At 46.1% G+C, this 18,837-nt stretch overlaps 1 protein-coding gene across 1 annotated transcript in view; it reads left to right on the plus strand.

Annotated features, from left to right (window-relative positions):
* The window catches only part of CFAP44 (cilia and flagella associated protein 44), a 152,920-nt gene that overhangs the window by 108,244 nt on the left and 25,839 nt on the right, over window positions 1-18,837 (plus strand). Inside the window, exons 29-33 of the mRNA XM_089654729.1 lie at window positions 1,235-1,438; window positions 5,210-5,405; window positions 10,081-10,191; window positions 11,225-11,355; window positions 14,444-14,560. Coding sequence (XP_089510855.1) covers window positions 1,235-1,438; window positions 5,210-5,405; window positions 10,081-10,191; window positions 11,225-11,355; window positions 14,444-14,560 — 759 coding nt within the window. The remainder of the gene's footprint in view (window positions 1-1,234; window positions 1,439-5,209; window positions 5,406-10,080; window positions 10,192-11,224; window positions 11,356-14,443; window positions 14,561-18,837) is intronic.

The raw sequence follows: 18,837 nt of genomic DNA on the forward strand, positions 1-18,837 counted from the left end.
AGGGAGGGGTGGAAGAAAGGAAGGGAGTGCTGGGTGAAAGGAAGGGTGGTTGGAAGGAGGAAGGGAGTGGGTGAAGGGAAGTGTGGAAGGAAGGATCTGAGGGAAGGGAGGGTTGGGTGTAAGGAAGGAAGGGGTGGGTTGATGGAAGGGAGGAAGGAAGGGTGGATGGAAGGAAGGAAGGAAGGGAAGGATGGAAGGGGTGGGTGTAAGGAAGAAAGGATCTGAGAGAAGGGAGGGAAGGAAGGAAGGGTAGAAGGAAGGAGTAGAAGGAAGGTTCAGAGGGAAGGGAGGAGTGGGTGGAAGAAAGGAAGGGTGGGTGGAAGGGAGCGGTGGATTGAAGGAAGAGGGGGTGGAAGGAAGGAAGGGAGGGGTGGAAAGAAGGATCAGAAGAAAGGGAGGGGTGGGTGGAAGGAAAGAAAGGAGGGTGGAAGGAAGGAAGGGAGGGGTGGGTGATAGAAAGGGAGGATCGGAGGGAAGGGAGGGGTGGATGGAAGGAAGGAAGGGAGGGGTGGGTGGAAGAAAGGAAGGTGTGGGTTGAAGGAAGGGAGGGGTGGAAGGGAGGGAGGGGTGGATGGAAGGGAGGGGTGGGTGGTAGGAATGGAGGTGTGGGTTGAAGGAAGGGAGGGGTGGATGGAAGGAAGGGGTAGAAGGAAGGGAGGGAGGGGTGGATGGAAGGGAGGGGTGGGTGGTAGGAATGGAGGTGTGGGTGGTAGGAATGGAGGTGTGGGTTGAAGGAAGGAAGGGAAGGGTGGATGGAAGGAAGGAAGGGGTGGAAGGAAGGGAAGGGTGGATGGAAGGAGGGAAGGGTGGATGGAAGGAAGGGAGGGGTGGAAGGAAGGGTGGATGGAAGGAAGGGGTGGAAGGAAGGGAAGGGTGGATGGAAGGAAGGAAGGGGTGGAAGGAAGGGAAGGGTGGATGGAGGGGTGGGTGGAAGGAAGAAAGGATCGGAGGGGAGGGCTTTTATTTTGCAGACTCAGATTCAGCACCATGACTATGCTCTGTGGGCGGAGTGAAATGCATTGGGGGCGTGGCCTGGTTGGAGCCCGGGCTCAGGCTGCTGTTCACCTTTTCACAGGACTTTTCCCTTTTCCAATAGATGCAGGAAATACGGATTTGGCCATTTATAGGTACTTTGCTCTCATGATAATAGCTTGATGAGCCTGAAGATGTTTAAATGCAAACTTCTTGTGCTTGACTGTGCCGCCTCCTGGAAATGACACTTACTTGTATGCAGATAAATGATCTGGTGATTAGCTTTGACGCCGAGCTCCGCCTCCTGCGACACAACAAACTGCAGCTGGACGTACGAATGAAAATGGCCGACCTCCGACACGTCACACTTTTCGAGGAGCTGATGCTGCTGAAGGAATATGAGAAGAGAGAAGACATTCTGCAGGAGAGGGTCAGCGACCGAGTCTCTGAGCTGGAAGAGATGAAGGTGAGTGGAAGGTGAAGGCTGACCACACTGGTTATACTGAGCGAAGGTCAGCCATAGAGGTGAACGCTGACCGCACTGGTTATACAAAGCTAAGATCAGACTAAGACCAGCCAGGAAGGTGAACACGGACCACACTGGTTATACAGAGCTAAGGTCAACCATAGTGGTGAACACTGACCACACTAGTTATACTGAGCGAAGGTCAGCCATAGAGGTGAACACTGACCACACTAGTTATACTGAGCGAAGGTCAGCCATAGTGGTGAACACTGACCACACTGGTTATACAGAGCTAAGATCAGCTTAAGACCAGCCAGGAAGGTGAACACTGACCACACTGGTTGTACAGAGCTAAGGTCAACCATAGTGGTGAAAACTGAAAAAATGAGGAAGGGTTGTAACAGCGCAAACACTGCAAAGTCCTGGGAAATGGTAGTATGGGGTGATGGTGGTATTAGTGGCTGCTGTATGAAGAGCGTAGGATTCCGTGTGGCACTGAGGGCAAGGCTTCCAAATAAGCTGTAGCAACTTCTGTAGATGAGAAAAGGAGAGAAGCGCCTCTAAGTGCAATAAGTCTCTTTATTCAAGTCTAAATGTAGAAACACTCACATGTGTGAAGTATTCATAAGTATAAAAACCGTGGTTACCAATAGTTACCGGGGGGGGGGGTGACCCGGGTGAAGAGCCGTCATCTCTCTGCGATGTGGGGAGGTCAGCTCTCGGCTGGAACAGCGTGGTGGCTGGAGGGAAACAGCGGTGAGGCCGGCCTGCATGCACGTCCTCCCTCAGAGCCGGATGGAACGCACGCTGGAACGTAGCGGCGGTGTGGCCGTGATGACGTCAGATCCCAGGGTGCACCGCAACGCGTTTCGGAGCATGCACTGGCCGTGGAAGGCGGAAGTGCACTCCTTTTTCAAGCAGGGGGAGGTGGATGAACAGGGGTGAATATATAGGGAACGTGAGTCTAATTGATCAATTAACCAATTAACCAGTGATTGACCATTGCTGTCAGGTGAATAGTGTAAAGTCATGGATGTTAAATGGGGGGTAAAGGAAACCAAATGGAAGAAAGAGAGGATGTAATAAATAAGAAAACAGAAGATTTTTCACATTTTTTTTTTTTTTTTTTTTATTCATTCTTTTTTTATTTTTTAATCCAATTTTTAGTTTATTATTTATAACCTTTTGTTCATTATTTCTATTTTATTCTGTTTTTTTACTATTTTTTACAATGTAATTTACTCTTTATAATGTCATTTGCATGTATTATTACCAATATGTTTATCATCTTACCATGCTAACACCCATTGTCAATATACCCGCTAGCAACATGTATATATGTTAGAATTATTATGAAGCTCCTGTAGAGCCATAACCAGATCCCACCTTGCAATCACGCTGTATTACCACTAAATATCTGCTCACTACTGATACATAATTGATGTGCCAGTGCTGCAAGGTGAACATTTTACCCCATTAATCTCCCAGAATATAATTTTTTTTTTTTCTTTGTTTCCTTTTGTATTTTTATTACCCCCATCAATTTTTTTCACATAGTTTCCTCGATTTTCAGCTGTTCAAAAATCTTTTATTAACCACTTGCCTACCGGGCACTTATACCCCCTTATTTACCAGGCCAATTTTCAGCTTTCAGCGCTGCCGCACTTTGATTGACAATTGCGCGGTCATGCACCATTGTACCCATATGAAATTTTGATCATTTTTTTCTCACAAATAGAGCTTTCTTTTGGTGGTATTTAATCGCCACTGGGCGCTTTACTTTTTGCGCTATAAATAAAAAAAAGTGCAAAAAATGTGAAAAAAAAAAGTTTCTTTGTTTCTATTATAAAATTTTTCAAACAGGTATTTTTTCTCCTTCACTGATGTGCGTTGATGAGGCAGCACTGATGGGCACTGATAGGCGGCACTGATGGGTCCTGATAGGCAGCACTAAAGGGCACTGATAGGCAGTACTAATGAGGTGGCACGGATAGGCGGCACTGATATGCAGCACTGATAGGCGGCACTGATAGGTGACACTGATGATGGGTACTGATAGACGGCACTGACTGGCATCACTGCTGGGCTGCACTGGTGGGTGGCACTGGTGGGCAGCACAGGTGGGTGGGCACAGGTGGGTGGCACTGGTGGGCACAGGTGGGTGGGCACAAGTGGGTGGCACTGCTGGGCACAGGTAGGTGGCACTTCTGGGCACAGGTGTGTGACACTGCAGAGTGGCACAGGTGGGTGCACTGCTGGGCACAGGTGGGTGATCTGCTGGGCACAGGTGGGCGGAGCTAGTGGGCGCACTGCTGGGCACAGGTGGGCGGAACTTGCGGGTGGCACTGCTGGGCACCGATCATCAGGGCACTGATCATCAGTGCCCTGATGATCGGTGCCGATCCCCGCTCTGACAACTGCCGGTTCTCGGCAGTACTTTCCTCACGATCTGACAGCGTGAGGAAAGTGCAGCCGAGAACCGGCACTTGCATTTCCCTCTGATCAGCGTGTCATTGGACACCACTGATCACGTGGTAAAAGGCCGCTGTGATCGGCCTTTTACCACATCACGTGATCAGCTGTGTCCGTAGGACACAGCGATCACGGAGATCGCCGGGTGCGCGCCCCCTGGGGCGCGCAGGAGAGCGCGTTCTGGGAGGCTGTCATATGACGTCCACTCAGAACTGGCCGACCGCAGTGCAGCCGTCATTCGGCTATCTGCGGTCGGCAGCTAGTTAATGTCATTTTTCATTTCATTAATTTTTATTTTTTTCTCATTTCATCATTTTTCTTTCGTCTTCTGTTTTCTTATTTATTACATCCTCTCTTTCTTCCATTTGGTTTCCTTTACCCCCCATTTAACATCCATGACTTTACACTATTCACCTGACAGCAATGGTCAATCACTGGTTAATTGATTAATTGATCAATTAGACTCACATTCCCTATATATTCACCCCTGTTCATCCACCTCCCCCTGCTTGAAAAAGGAGTGCACTTCCGCCTTCCACGGCCAGTGCATGCTCCGAAACGCGTTGCAGTGCACCCTGGGATCTGACGTCATCACGGCCACACCGCCGCTACGTTCCAGCGTGCGTTCCATCCGGCTTTGAGGGAGGACGTGCATGAAGGCCGGCCTCACCGCTGTTCCCCCTCCAGCCACCACGCTGTTCCAGCCGAGAGCTGACCTCCCCACATCGCAGAGAGATGACGGCTCTTCACCCGGGTCACCACCCCTCCGGTAACTATTGGTAACCACGGTTTTTAAGCTTATGATTACTTCACACATGTGAGTGTTTCTACATTTAGACTTGAATAAAAAGACTTATTGCACTTAGAGGCGCTTCTCTCCTTTTTCTCATCTATAGTGGTGAACACTGACCACACTAGTTATACTGAGCTAAGGTAAACCATAGTGGTGAACACTGACCACACTGGTTATACAGAGCTAAGATCAGCTGAAGACCAGCCAGGAAGGTGAACACTGACCACACTGGTTATACAGAGCTAAGGTTACCCAGGAAGGTGATCACTGACCACACTGGTTATACAGAGCTAAGGTTACCCAGGAAGGTGATCACTGACCACACTGGTTATACAGAGCTAAGGTTAGCCAGGAAGGTGAACACTGACCACATTGGTTATACTGAGCAGAAAGGTGAACACTGACCACACTGGTTATACTGCGCTAAGTCCACCCGGATACGGGAACAGATTTCTTGTCTCTGTACATTCGGCATTGTCTATGAACTTTCTTTGGTTTCTCCATAGAGGAAGTCTGAGGATTATCTACAGCAGTTGGAGACTAAGAAGAAGGACATTGTGAAGCTCCAGGAGAAGGAGAAGACCTTACATGGCACTTTCCAGACCTCGCTGGGCGAGAACAACAAATTTGCCACTTTTCTCACCAAAGTCTTTAAGAAGAAAATGAAACGCACCAAGAAGAAGGAGGTGACGGAGGACGAAGGTTTGTATGGGTGTCGGCTCTTTATGGGATGAACAAGATTCATTGCCAGATTGGTGAAGTCACGACTTCCAGAGCTAGGATCTAGAACATCGGTGTCCAGACTTTCTAAACTAAAGGCCAGTTTACTGTCCCTCAGACTTTAGTGGACTGTGCGTGGCCAGTGGGAGAAGAAAATGCAATCAGGATTGGTGGTGGGAGTAAAAAAAAAGACATCCCACCTGTGTGGAGGAGAAATGTGCCCATTCATTGGTGTCAGCGGAAGGAATAGTGCCCCATTGTTGATATCTGTGGGAAGAAAAATGCCCCATCAATGGTCTCAATGACAGAAATAGTGCCATGTTGTTGGTGTCAGTGTCAGAAATGGTGCCCCATCGTTGGTGTCAGTGGGAGAATTATTGCCCAGTCACTGGTGTATGTAGGAGGAAAAGTGCCCCATCATTGATGTCAGTGAGAGGAATACTGCCTCATAGTTGGTGTCAGTGGGAGGAATAGTGCCCCATCATTGGTGTCAGTGGGAGGAATAGTACCCCATTATTGGTGTCAGTGGGAGAAGTAATGTCCCATTCTTGGTGTCAGTGCGAGGAATAGTGCTCTGTTGTTTTTGTCAGTGGGAAGAATAGTCCCCCATCATTGGTGTCAGTGAATGAAATGCTGCCTCATAGTTGGTGTCTGTTAGAGGAACATTGCCCGATTTGGTGTCACTGTGAGAACTATTCCCCCATCATTGGTGTCAGTGAGAGGAATACTGTGCCATAGTTGGTGTCAGTTGGAGGAATAGTGTCTGATCATTGGTGTCAGTGGGAGGAATCGTGCCTCGTTGGTGTCAGTGGCAGGAGTAATGACTTATTGTTGGTATCAGTGAGAGGAATAGTGCTCTGTTTTTGGTTTCAGTGGGAGGAATAGCCCCCATCATTGGTGTCAGTGAATGAAATGCTGCCTCATAGTTGGTGTTGGTCGGGGGAATATTGTCCTATCATTGGTGTCAGTGAGAGGAATACTGCTTCATAGTTTGTGTCATTTGGAGGAATAGTGTCTAATCATTTGTGTCAGTGGAGGAATTGTGCCCCATTGTTGGTGTCAGTTGGAGGAGTAATGCCCCATTGTTTGTTTCAGTGGGAGGAATAGTCCGCCATCATTGGTGTCAGTGAATGAAATGATGCCTCATAGTTGGTGCCTGTTAGAGGAACATTGCCCAATCATTGGTGTCACTGTGAGAAATATTCCCCCATCGTTGGTGTCAGTGAGAGGAATACTGTGCCATAGTTGGTGTCAGTGGGAGGAACCGTGCCCTGTTGGTGTCCCTGGGCGGAATAGTACCCTATTGTTGGTGTCAGTGGGAGGAATAGTACCCCATTGTTGGTGTCAGTGGGAGGAATAGTACCCCATTGTTGGTGTCAGTGGGAGGAATAGTACCCCGTTGTTGGTGTCAGTGGGAGGAATAGTACCCCATTGTTGGTGTCAGTGGGAGGAATAGTACCCCGTTGTTGGTGTCAGTGGGAGGAATAGCGCTCCGTTGTTTGTTTCAGTGGGAGGAATAGTCCCCATCATTGGTGTCAGTGAATGAAATGCTGCCTCATAGTTGGTGCCGGTTGGAGAAATATTGGCACTGTGAGGAATATTGTCCAGGTTCACATCGAAGAGTTTTCCGCCACGTTTTGCTGAAACGCAGTACAGTCCATTTAACATGATTTCCTATGGGACAGGTTCACATCTCTGTGTGTTCATCCGATGCGTTTTTTGAAAGGGTTAGGGACTTTTTAAAACGCAAAACATTGCGTTTTTGGTTCTATAAACCTCAGTGGAGACGCGTTTTAACCACTTTAATACCGGGCACTTTTACCCCCTTCCTGCCCAGGCCAGTTTTCAGCTGTCGCACTTTGAATGACAATCGCGCGGTCATGCAACACTGGACCCATAGGAAATTTTTATCATTTTTTTCACACAAATAGAGCTTTCTTTTGGCGGTATTTAATCACTGCTGAGTTTTTTATTTTTTGCTAAACAAAACAAAAAACACCTGAAATCTTTGGAAAAAAAGCGCATTTTTCTTCGTTTTCTGTTATAAAATTTTGCAAATTAATAAAATTTTTTCATAAATTTAGGTCAAAATGTATTCTGCTACATTTCTTTGGTGAAAATAATAATAATAATAATTGAATTTGTATTTTTCTTTTTTCAAATGTTTCTATTTTTTTTATTTTTTATTACATTTTTTCTTTTTTTTACTATTTTATTTTTCAGCTCACTGTGACCAAAGCAATACATAGTAACACTGAACTACTCTGGGCAAGGGATCAGGAATTTGTATTTTTATATTTTTAACACATTATGATTGCTAATACTGGTGTATTTCAGTGATATTTGCAGTCATTGTTACTGAATGAAACTGATTCATTCAGTCTTTTGTTGTGATTAGCTGTGATTGGGCAAAGCTGATCACATGATACAGATGGGCTGTGATTGGCCCTGTCTGTATCATGTGACTGCCTTGACCAGTCACAGCTAACAATGTAATTGTATACAATGGATGGCATGACAGGAAGCCTTCCATTGTATACAATTGACATGTGATCTGCTGTGATTGGTCACAGTGGTCACATGACACTGGCAACGGGCCGGTGTAATGATATGTCATTGGCAGGGGCGGACTGACAACTCATGGGGCCCCCAGGCAATAGGGGATCATGGGGCCCCTGTGTCCTTGCCCAAATTCAAAAAAGCCTATGAAAAAGGTACCAGGGGCATCTCATGGGGCCCCCTACTGACCCGGGCCCTCGGGCAGCGCCCGAGTTTCCAAATGGTCAGTCCGCCCCCTGGTCATTGGCTGTGTCCACAGGTCACAGATCGGTGACAGATCATGACACTGCGTGGCCCCGCGCCCACGTGAGCGTCTTGTTTTGACGGGATGTCATATGACCACTAGCACACCTCCCCAAATTCCCCCTCCTAAAACAATTCTTATCCCCTGCTGCCCCCCCCCCCCCAATTCCCCCTCCCAACACAATTCCCCTCCCCCATTCACCCACCCTAGCACAATCCCCCCCAGTTTCCCCTCCTAGCACACATACCCCCCAATCATCCCTACTAGTAACCCCCTCCCCCCTCCCCACAATAAAAAAAAATCCCCCTCTCAGCACAAATCCCAACCACACACCTTTACCATATCACTTTTTCTAGCACAAACCCCTCCAAATCCCCCCTCTTCCTCCTAGCACAAATCCTCTTCCCCCCTCCCAACACAAATTCCCCCAAATCACCACTCTTGGCACACCTCCCCAAACTCCCCCTGCTAAAGCAATTCTTATCCCCAGCTGCCCCCCCCCCCCAATTCCCCCTCCCAACATAATTCCCCTCCCCCAATCACCCACCCAGCACAATTCCCCCCCTCAATCACCCACCCAGCACAATTCCCCTCCCCCCCTTCCCCCCCAATTTCCCCTCCTAGCACAAATACCCCCCAATCAATCATCCCTACTAATACAAATCCCCCCCTCATAATAAAAATGCCCCTCTTAGCACAAATCCCATCCCGCCCTTTACCATATCACCTTTTCTAGCACAACCCCCCAAATCCCCCCTCCGAGCACAAATCCTCTTCCCCCCTCCCAACACAAATCCCCCCAAATCACCTTTCTTGGCACACAACCCCAAATTACCCCTCCTAAAACAATCGTTATCCCCTGCTGCCCCCCCCCCCCAATTCCCCCTCCCAACACAATTCCCCTCCCCCAATCACCCACCCTAGCACAATCCCCCCCCCCCAATTTCCCCTCCTAGCACAATTACCCCACAATCATCCCTACTAGTACAACCCCCCCCCAATAAAAAAAATCCCACTCTCAGCAAAAATCCCCCCCCCCCACACACCTTTACCATATCACTTTTTCTAGCACAAACCCCCCAAATCCCCCCCCAGCACAAATCCTCTTCCCCCCTCCCAACACAAATCCCCCCAAATCACCACTCTTGGCACACCTCTCTAAACTCCCCCTGCTAAAACAATTCATACCTCCGGCAGCCACCCCCCCGCCCCCCAATTCCCCCTTCCAACAAAATTCCCCTCCCCCAATCACCCACGCAGCACATCTCCCCCCCCCCCTCCCAACACAAATCCCCCCAAATCACCGTCTTAGCACACCTCCCCAGATTTCCCCTCCTAAAACATTTCTTATCCCCTCCCCCCAATCTCCTCCTGGTGCCCCCACCCCCCACCTCACATGATACCACAGTGCCCAGCCCTTGCCCCGGCCCTGCTACCCTTTGCTGATGAGCAGTACATTTTGGCAAACTTGATTTCACAGCAAAAATGCCTTTTCACTGACATTGGATTCCTTCAGCGTGCTTCCATTTGCCGAGCTTCACCTAAAACATCTTGCTGTGTGTAATGTTGGGAAGTATCTGCCCCCCCCCCAACCAAGCTTACATGTCTCTTTGTGACCCCATTAGAGGAATTTATTCCAGTCCTACAAGGACAGTCAGGGCTGAACTGGGATCTGGAGACTCTGACTATATATTGTGGGTGTCAGTGGCCCCCTAGTGGACTCTCTATAGGAATATATAGGGAATTCACTCACGAGGGGGAACCCAGATGTTCTGATGTAATCGTGTTCTGTATGTGAGCTCAGCATGACTTTGCTTTATCTTCGGTTTAACATATTCTTTGTTTAATGTTTAGAAGAGGACGAGGACAGCGATGAAGAGTCTGATGAGGAGTCAACGTATGAAAGTGACGAGGAGGAATCAGATTCAGAGGACGGTGTCTTTGATGATTCAGTTTGTCCTGACAGTGAGTCCTTTCTGTCTCTCCACTTTTCAAAAGGGCTAATGAATTGGGGCCCCTACCAGCCTGCCCCAATTTACACACTTACTCTCAAGGATTAAAGTATATAAATACTTGATAGAATTAAACATTTATTTATTAGTACTTTCATTAAAATTGATTTTAAACAGTAAGAAAACATGCCATAAATCAAAGACTAATCAACACAAAGGGCACAGTAGGAGGGGGGATCAGGTGGGCACAGTATTGGGATCGGGAGGGCGCGGTACTGGGATCGGGAGGGCACGGTACTGGGATCGGGAGGGCACGGTACTGGGATCGGGATGGCGCGGTACTGGGATCGGGAGGGCGCGGTACTGGGATCGGGAGGGCGCGGTACTGGGATCGGGAGGGCGCGGTACTGGGATCGGGAGGGCGCGGTACTGGGAGCGGGAGGGCACGGTACTGTGATGAGGAGGGCACGGTACTGTGATGAGGAGGGCACGGTACTGTGATGAGGAGGGCACGGTACTGTGATGAGGAGGGCACGGTACTGGGATCCGGTGAGTTGATTTGATGCCAAAGAGCTGGATTTTGGTCTCATCTGACCACAACACTTCCCACCAGTCCTCCTGTGCATCATTCCCTTCCCCCTCCCTATGACATAATTGCTAATTTTTTTTTCCCTTTTACAAATACCTTTTTGTTGTAGGCTCAACAATCCTCTGTGTTTCTCACCCAGGAAATGGTGGCTTGGCCCTTCTTTGCCCTCAGCCACCTGGGCCTCATGTCACATATTCCATAAGGCTGCATGGCCAAAGGTTGTACTTTCCTGGAGTACCAGGCCATGCCTTATTTTTCTAAAAGTCTGTTGGGGTGGAAATGGGTGAAGGAGTGAAGGAGGGAGAGGGTAGCTAATGCACTAGGTGACTCCCAATGCCAGTCCTGGAAGGATAGGTACTCCATACTATAACTATCTTTAAAACCATGTCAAGTGTTTTCTATTGTTTTTGGAGTCGGCCATATTTATTTCTTCACCGTGTTTTTCTCTTGTGTACAGATTGCGACCCCCAACTGTTTGACAACACCTTGCAACTGCGAGAAAAGCGCCTGGACATTGAGGAGGCCCTAGCAGAAGAAAAGAAACTTGTTGATAATCTGAAGAAAGAATATGACACACTGGCCAAAAAGGTGGTTTATGAAGACTGTGATATGACTGAGCAACATTCATATTTTTATGTTTTATACCAAACTTAGCTGCATTTATCAAATGTGTCCAGCAAATCATATACCCTAAATGGGAACATATGTCATGTAATGCTATTACAGCCTTTCTCAAACAGGGTTCCTCTGGAACTTGCTAGGGGTTCCTTGAGAAATGAGCAATTTCTGCCTCTCAGATTATTATCATTGACACTAAAGATCATTTTAGCTATCTGTAAGGGGAACATTCTTCCCATTGACCACCAATGTAAGGAGCATTCTTCTCACTGACCACCAATGTAAGGAGCATTCGTCTCACTGATCACTAATATGAGACATTCTTCTCACTAACCACCAATGTTGGGAACACTATTCCCACAGGCCATCATTTTATGGAAAATTGTTCCTAAGGAACATTTTTTTCCATTGACCACCAATGTAATGAGTGTTCTTTCCTCTGATCACTGACCACCAATGTAAGGAGAATTCTTCCTACAGACCACCAATGTAAGGAGCATTCTCCCCACTGGCCACAAATGTAAGGAGCATTTTTCCCACTGACCACCAATGTATGGAGCATTCTTCCCACTGATCACCAATGTAAGGGACATTCTTCCCACTGACCACCAATGTAAGGAGCATTTTTACCACTGATACCAATGTAAGGAGCATTTTTCCCAGTGACCACCAATGTAAGGGACATTCTTCCCACTGATTACCAATATAAGGAGCATTTTTCCCATTGGCCACTAATGCAAGGAACATTTTTCCCACTGACTGCCAATGTAAGGAGCATTTTTCCCACTGATCACCAAAGTAAGGAACATTTTTCCCACTGACCACCATTGTAAGGGACATTTTTCCCAAAGACCACCATTGTAAGGGACATTTTTCCCAGTGATTACCAATGTAAGGAGCATTCTTCCCACCGACCGTTTAATGTAAGGAGCATTCTTCCCACTGACCACCATTGTAAGGGACATTCTTCCCACTGACCACCATTGTAAGGGACATTCTTCCCACTGACCCCCAATGTAAGGAGCATTCTTCCCACTGACCACCAATGTAAGGGACATTCTTCCCACTGATTACCAATATAAGGAGCATTCTTCCCACCGACCATTAATGTAAGGAGCATTCTTCCCACTGATCACCAATGTAAGGGACATTCTTCCCACTGATCACCAATGTAAGGGACATTCTTCCCACTGATCACCAATGTAAGGGACATTCTTCCCACTGACCTCCAATGTAAGGGACATTCTTCCCACTGACCACCAATGTAAGGGACATTCTTCCCACTGACCACCAATGTAAGGAGCATTCTTCCCACTGACCCCCAATGTAAGGGACATTCTTCCCACTGACCACCAATGTAAGAAGAATTCTTCCCACTGACCCCCAATGTAAGGGACATTCTTCCCACTGACACCAATGTAAGGGACATTCTTCCCACTGATCACCAATGTAAGGGACATTCTTCCCACTGACACCAATGTAAGGATCAATCTTCCTACTGACTATCATGGCAATGTACTGTAAGCTGTAGATATGGTCATTATTAGTAGAGGTTCCTTAAAACCAGAAGAAAAATTCAAGGGTTCCTCTGGGTTAAAAAGGTTGAGAAAGGCTGCACTATATGACCAAACGTTCTGAAGTGCAGTGGAAAGGAGATCGGTGAGGAGATTTGTTGGGATCCCCAGCCACCAGTGTATGACCGCTTGATTTGTGGTCATTCTTGATTGTAAGCTCCCAGGATCAGGGCCCTCCTATCCCTCTTGTATTGAACTGTATTGTTGCTGTATTGTCTCCCGTTATATTGTAAAGCGCTGAGCAAACTGTTGGCGCCATAAATCCTGTATAATAATAATAATATAAATCCTGTATAATAATAATAATATAAATCCTGTATAATAATAATAATAATATAAATCCTGTATAATAATAATAATAATAATAATATAAATCCTGTATTATAATAATAATAATATAAATCCTGTATTATAATAATAATAATATAAATCCTGTATAATAATATAAATCCTGTATTATAATAATAATAATATAAATCCTGTATAATAATAATAATAATATATAAATCCTGTATAATAATAATAATAATATAAATCCTGTATAATAATAATATAAATCCTGTATAATAATAATAATAATATAAATCCTGTATAATAATAATATAAATCCTGTATAATAATAATTGTTTCTGGTAAGAGTTGGTTAATGGTGGAGGATTCCTACCTTTTCAAGCCCATTTACCTCTTCCGGCATGAATTTTTGGGTATTTCCAGCTGCACCATATAGACTTTTTCTGAGGACTGCACCTTATAACGCTTGCACTTTATGTTCTGACATTTTAGTTATTGCCTTTGGGGATATATCCTCTTTTAACATATTGAATATTTGGTAAGTAGCGCTTCATCTAGTTATACATTATTTATTGTTTCAACATATACCAAAACCAGCGCTCAGATCTTCATGCTACACAGAAAACACGGAATCTGTCACTCGCTGAGGTGCAGTCCTCAATAGATCGGGGGATCTTGATGTTGGCAAAAAAGAATAAAACAGGGCGCACTCTCCTCGTGCATTACTGTGATAAATAGAAATTTATTAAAAAATCACAAATGCATAATCACAAACCAAAAAGGTCATAAAAACAGAGACAAGGAGCCAAAGATGACGGTCCCAGACAGCTGGGGTCCTTTGGTGAAATGTGCTAACCAGGGGCGGACTGACAATTCATGGGGCCCCCGGACAATAGGGGTTAATGGGGCCCCTGTGTCCTTGCCCACACTCAAACCCCCCCAAAAAAAGCCTATAAAAGGTACCAGGGGCATTTCATGGGGCCCCCTACTGACCCCAGGCCCTCGGGTAGTGCCCGAGTGCTCGAATGGTCAGTCCGCACCTGATGCTAACATGTTTCGGGAGTCGAACTCCCTTCCTCAGAGCTCTTGTTGATTGTTTGTTGCCAACATTCTTGTTCGCTGCTTTTTACCAGTCATGTTGCTGCTAGCGCAGATTGTTTCTGTGTATAATGTGGAGTCTTTTTCGTTGTCAGGTGAAAATAGTCGATGTGAATCTGATGTCGGCGATGACGGAGCTTGAGGCATTCCAAAGGGAGAAGCAGCAGAAGCTCAATGAGCTGCATGTTGTTGTTCCCTTAAAGCTACACCAGGTACAGTATTGCCCGCTCCCACGTCGCTCCCTAGCACAATAGGGCCCAATGTAGTCCAGTAAAGAATTGTTCTACATTAATACCCCAGTCACACCGGGTGCGACTTGCCATGCGATTTGCTGTGCCATGCGAGTTGCAAATCACATGGCGAGTTTCACCCTATTGTCCGCAATTAAAGTGGTTGGTTGTCCAATTGTTCTGCATTAACACCCCGGTCACACCAGGTACGACTTGCCATGCGTTTTGCCATACCATGCGATTTGCAAATCACATGGCGAGTTGCACCCTATTGTCCGCAATTAAAGTGGTCATATCAGTACGATTCCGACTTGGTTGGAGCTGCTCCGATTTCCGACTACTTCAAGTGCTACTTGCATAGACATCTAGGCAGCTGTCTTGCAAATTGCACCTCAAGACAGAATTACATCCGACTTTGAAATTGTGCGACTTCACTGGAAGTCGCACGATTTCAAAGTCGGATTGGTGTGACCGGGGGGTTAAGGGCCAGTTCACACCACAAAAATGCACTCCGGATGCGTTCTGGATTTATTTTGCATACAGTTCACACCACACTCCGTTCCGGTGCAGTTTTGATGTATTTCCAGAACAGTTATTTGCAAAAAAATGCAGCATGGTCTACTTTTTTTCTGCACCGGAAACTGACTGGAACTGACTGCACTAGTGTCAACTAGGGCCATTGGAATACATGGAAAACACTGTGCATGCATGGAAAAAAAAACCCCACTGGACTGCATCTGGTGTGAACTGGCCCTATGAGGACCTGTACTGTGGTATCTGCAGAGGACAAAGAACGAGTCATGAATATTGCTTGTAGTCTCCTTGCAGCGGATCTTTTCCTCATTACTGTCTTACAAAGCCTTTCTCTGTGACTCTGTGTGGAGATGACCATTTTGGTAGAGGCAGGGCTTTGCTTCCTCACGTCAGAGCTGCCCCCCTAAAGACTCATGGTCTGATGACTGGTGGGGTAATGAAAGAGATGCGGGAAGCACGTATCCTCAGAATGAATGAAGCAGGAGCAGGGAGATTCTTGCACTGCAGTTGCTCAGGTACAGCTTCCTCTCCAGCAAGGAGAACAGTAAGCAGAACAGTAGTGACATTACCAAATCTGAGGAGACTAGCAGTCAGAGGCAGCAGCACCTTAGATGTTCTAACACTGCAGACACAGCTATGGGACTATAGAACAGGAGTGCCTAGGCACAAGATGTGCATATCTATTTCTTCAGAAGGAATGGAAGACAAAAGGTAAATCTTTCACAGTACTGCTTAGGCATGATTAATATTTCTAAATGTTCCCTATAAGACAGCAAATATTCACTTTTTGAGTTCAGCTCCACTTTAAAGGGGCACTGATACTCCAAATGTAGGTGGTGCCTTGTGAGCTCAATCACCTTGAGTTTTCTTTGTTGTTCAGTTTTTGTTTTTCGCTTTTTTTTACAGCATTGTAGGCAGGTTATAATACTGTCTTGTATATTATAGAGAATACAGAAAAATAATGATACATTTTGTTGAGCAACCGTGTTTTATCTCATATAAAGAGTGTATCTGACAAGTGTAATATAAGAATGCGTTTGTACCTGCAAGGCAACCAAACAAGGGTGAACCTGAGAACAGGAGGGGCAATGGAAAGGCAATGTGTGGGTATGTGGGGGGAATCTTGGTGGTTTAGGGCAGTGGGATGGACCACCATGGGGTTCTGTGACCTATGGTAGGTGTTAGGTTGTAAAGAGGTTTCAGGAAAGAAGAATCAAAGCCAGGTGGAAGATATTTGTCTATCCAGGACTGCCATACTTTAGTGTGCTTAGGAATCCTATCTTGTAGCATGGCCTTCATTTTTTCATGTATCATTACTTGATGAACACTTGGGACTTTTCTAGGTCTTGACTATAGTTTGGTTGTAGTAGTAACTTGTAGTAGAAGCCTAAATTGTGTGCAGGTGATGTCAGGTGGACGCCTATTGAGAAGTGCTGTGGTTGAGTCCAGGGAGATAGTGGAACCAAGAAGATTCCAAAAAGATTGGCCAGGCATGTCCATCAGATGTGCAAGTAGGTGTCTACATTTTTGCAGCCCCCAAAGCAGGAGGGGCATATTTGTCTATCCTGGCCAGGACTAGGTACCATTGGGATAATATGTTGTAGTTTGTTTGCAGGGCTGCCAAATTTTGGGAACAGGACTTTGTGGTGACACAGATTTGACACCACTCATCAGGTTCAATGGCAACACCGAGGTCACGGCCCATTTTTTAGTATAAGAAGGGGATGAGGTGTAAGTTTGGTAATCATTGTTGGGTAAAGCATTGAAATTAGGCCTGGAGAATGGGGGTTTTAGAACATTTGTGTTCAAAACATGAGAATTGGTCTACAGAGGCTTGGGTTGGGATGGTACTTGCACAGCAGTGTTTGACTTGTACTGTAAATATTTCAGACTGCCGGAGTTTGGCACTGCTGCCATCTTGATTTTTTTTTCCCCCAAACTCTTTTTATGCCAGGCGCTGCCATCTTTTTCTTTTTTTTTTTTTAATGCAAACTCTTTTTATGCTGAGCTCTTCCAAGTACATCTAACCATCCCTGCCAAAACAACTCAAACTTACGGATGGCATTGCGGTGGCGGTAAGTAAGTTCCCTAATAGTAAAGAATTAACATATTCTATCCATTGTTTACATGCCGGAGAGGTAGGTGACCTCAAATATTTGGCAATATGTCTCCTAGCAAGGTATAACAGTCGAGAGACCATGATGTAAATTCCTGGGTGACATAGTTCAGCATCATGTGCTCCCAGTAAACATATCAAAGGATCTAAAAGTACAGTAGTTTGAGCAACTTATGAGATGGTTTGCAGGACCTTGGTCCAATATCTGGTGAGTTTTGGGCAGCGCCATATCATGTGGATAAAGTCCTTTCTATATAACTTGCATTTAGGGCAGATAGGTATCTTACCATACCTAAACAACTTCTCAGAGGTTTTGTAGACTCTGTGGGGTATAAACAGTTAGGTAAAGTAATGAGATGCTCAAAATGAGATTATGGGTATGGACTCTAAGGCCATAGCCCATTATTCGCCACTAATCTCACCCACGTCCTCTGACCATTGTACTCTACTTCTGAGGGGTGTTTCCATCTTGGATGTGATCTTAGCAGCCCCAGTAGACTCAGAGCTGTCACCCAAATCGCACTGTATGGTATTCTCCTTCTCTTTTTCCTGGGGAGGGTCCAAAAGAGCTTGGCCAGCCAGTACCAGGACAGGTTCGTCTAGTGCCTAGGGAAAGGATGTGGAACTGTGCCCCACTCATCCACTGCTAATGCATGACATAGAATGGGTGTATCGCCCTGCGCCCACTCTCTGCCCTCTTTCTTCTGGCTGCCCATGGTTGCCATACAGTCCGAACTGCACATGCATTGTCAATTGTTTGCGTTCTAGCAGTTAGAAAGTAGATGCATGGTGTGACAGCAGATCTGGAGTGTGTAGTAGGGGGGCGCCCCCTCTTTACCACTACACCCTAGGTGGCACCCCTCCTGCCCACCCCTTGTCCTGGCTCTGTGGCCAGCACAGACAGTAACCAGACACTCCCGGAAGAGGAAAGGGCTATGATATGTAAGTAAGAAACAGGTTGTGCTGAGGAAATGACTCTTCCTGGAGTAGTAGTCAAATTACCTAGCAAATTCATAGGCAAAATGTAAGTCAACAAAAATGTTTATGGAATGGAAAATTGCTACAAGTAATCTTTAAAAATGCTTGTTTTCTCTGTGCTTTTATTTGCAACTTTATAAGTTGATGATGGGGTCTCTCTAGTAGACCACCAGCCAAAATGGCCCAGTTATAATGTGTTTGTGTGACTGCACTGGTGGTGTTAGACTGTAAGCTTTTGTGGTGCATGGGCTGAAATGTGAGGTCCATGTTGTGTAATTGTCAGTTCTTTTTACATTAATAAAACAGCGTGCAGTGTATGAACAATTACAGTGGGAGACCAGTATCTTATCTTTTTACAAGTCAACCGTTAATTTAGGGCAGCACAGTGGCTAAATGGTTAGCACTTCCGCCTGGCAGTACTGAGGTCATTGGTTTGAATCCCAGCCATGGCACCACCTGCCTGGAGTTTGCATGTTCTCCCTTTGCCTGTGTGGGTTTCCTCCAACATTCCAAAGACATGCTGGCAGGTTAATTGGTTCCTGTCTAAACTGGCCCTATTATGTGTATGTACAGTTGTGTTAAAAAAAATGGCAGTGTTTGTATTCTTCTTTACAAACTCAAACATTCACTA

This window comes from Staurois parvus, unplaced genomic scaffold (assembly GCF_062004578.1).
Source record: "Staurois parvus isolate SC_StPar_1 unplaced genomic scaffold, SC_StPar_1.0 ptg000794l, whole genome shotgun sequence".
Taxonomy (NCBI): domain Eukaryota; kingdom Metazoa; phylum Chordata; class Amphibia; order Anura; family Ranidae; genus Staurois; species Staurois parvus.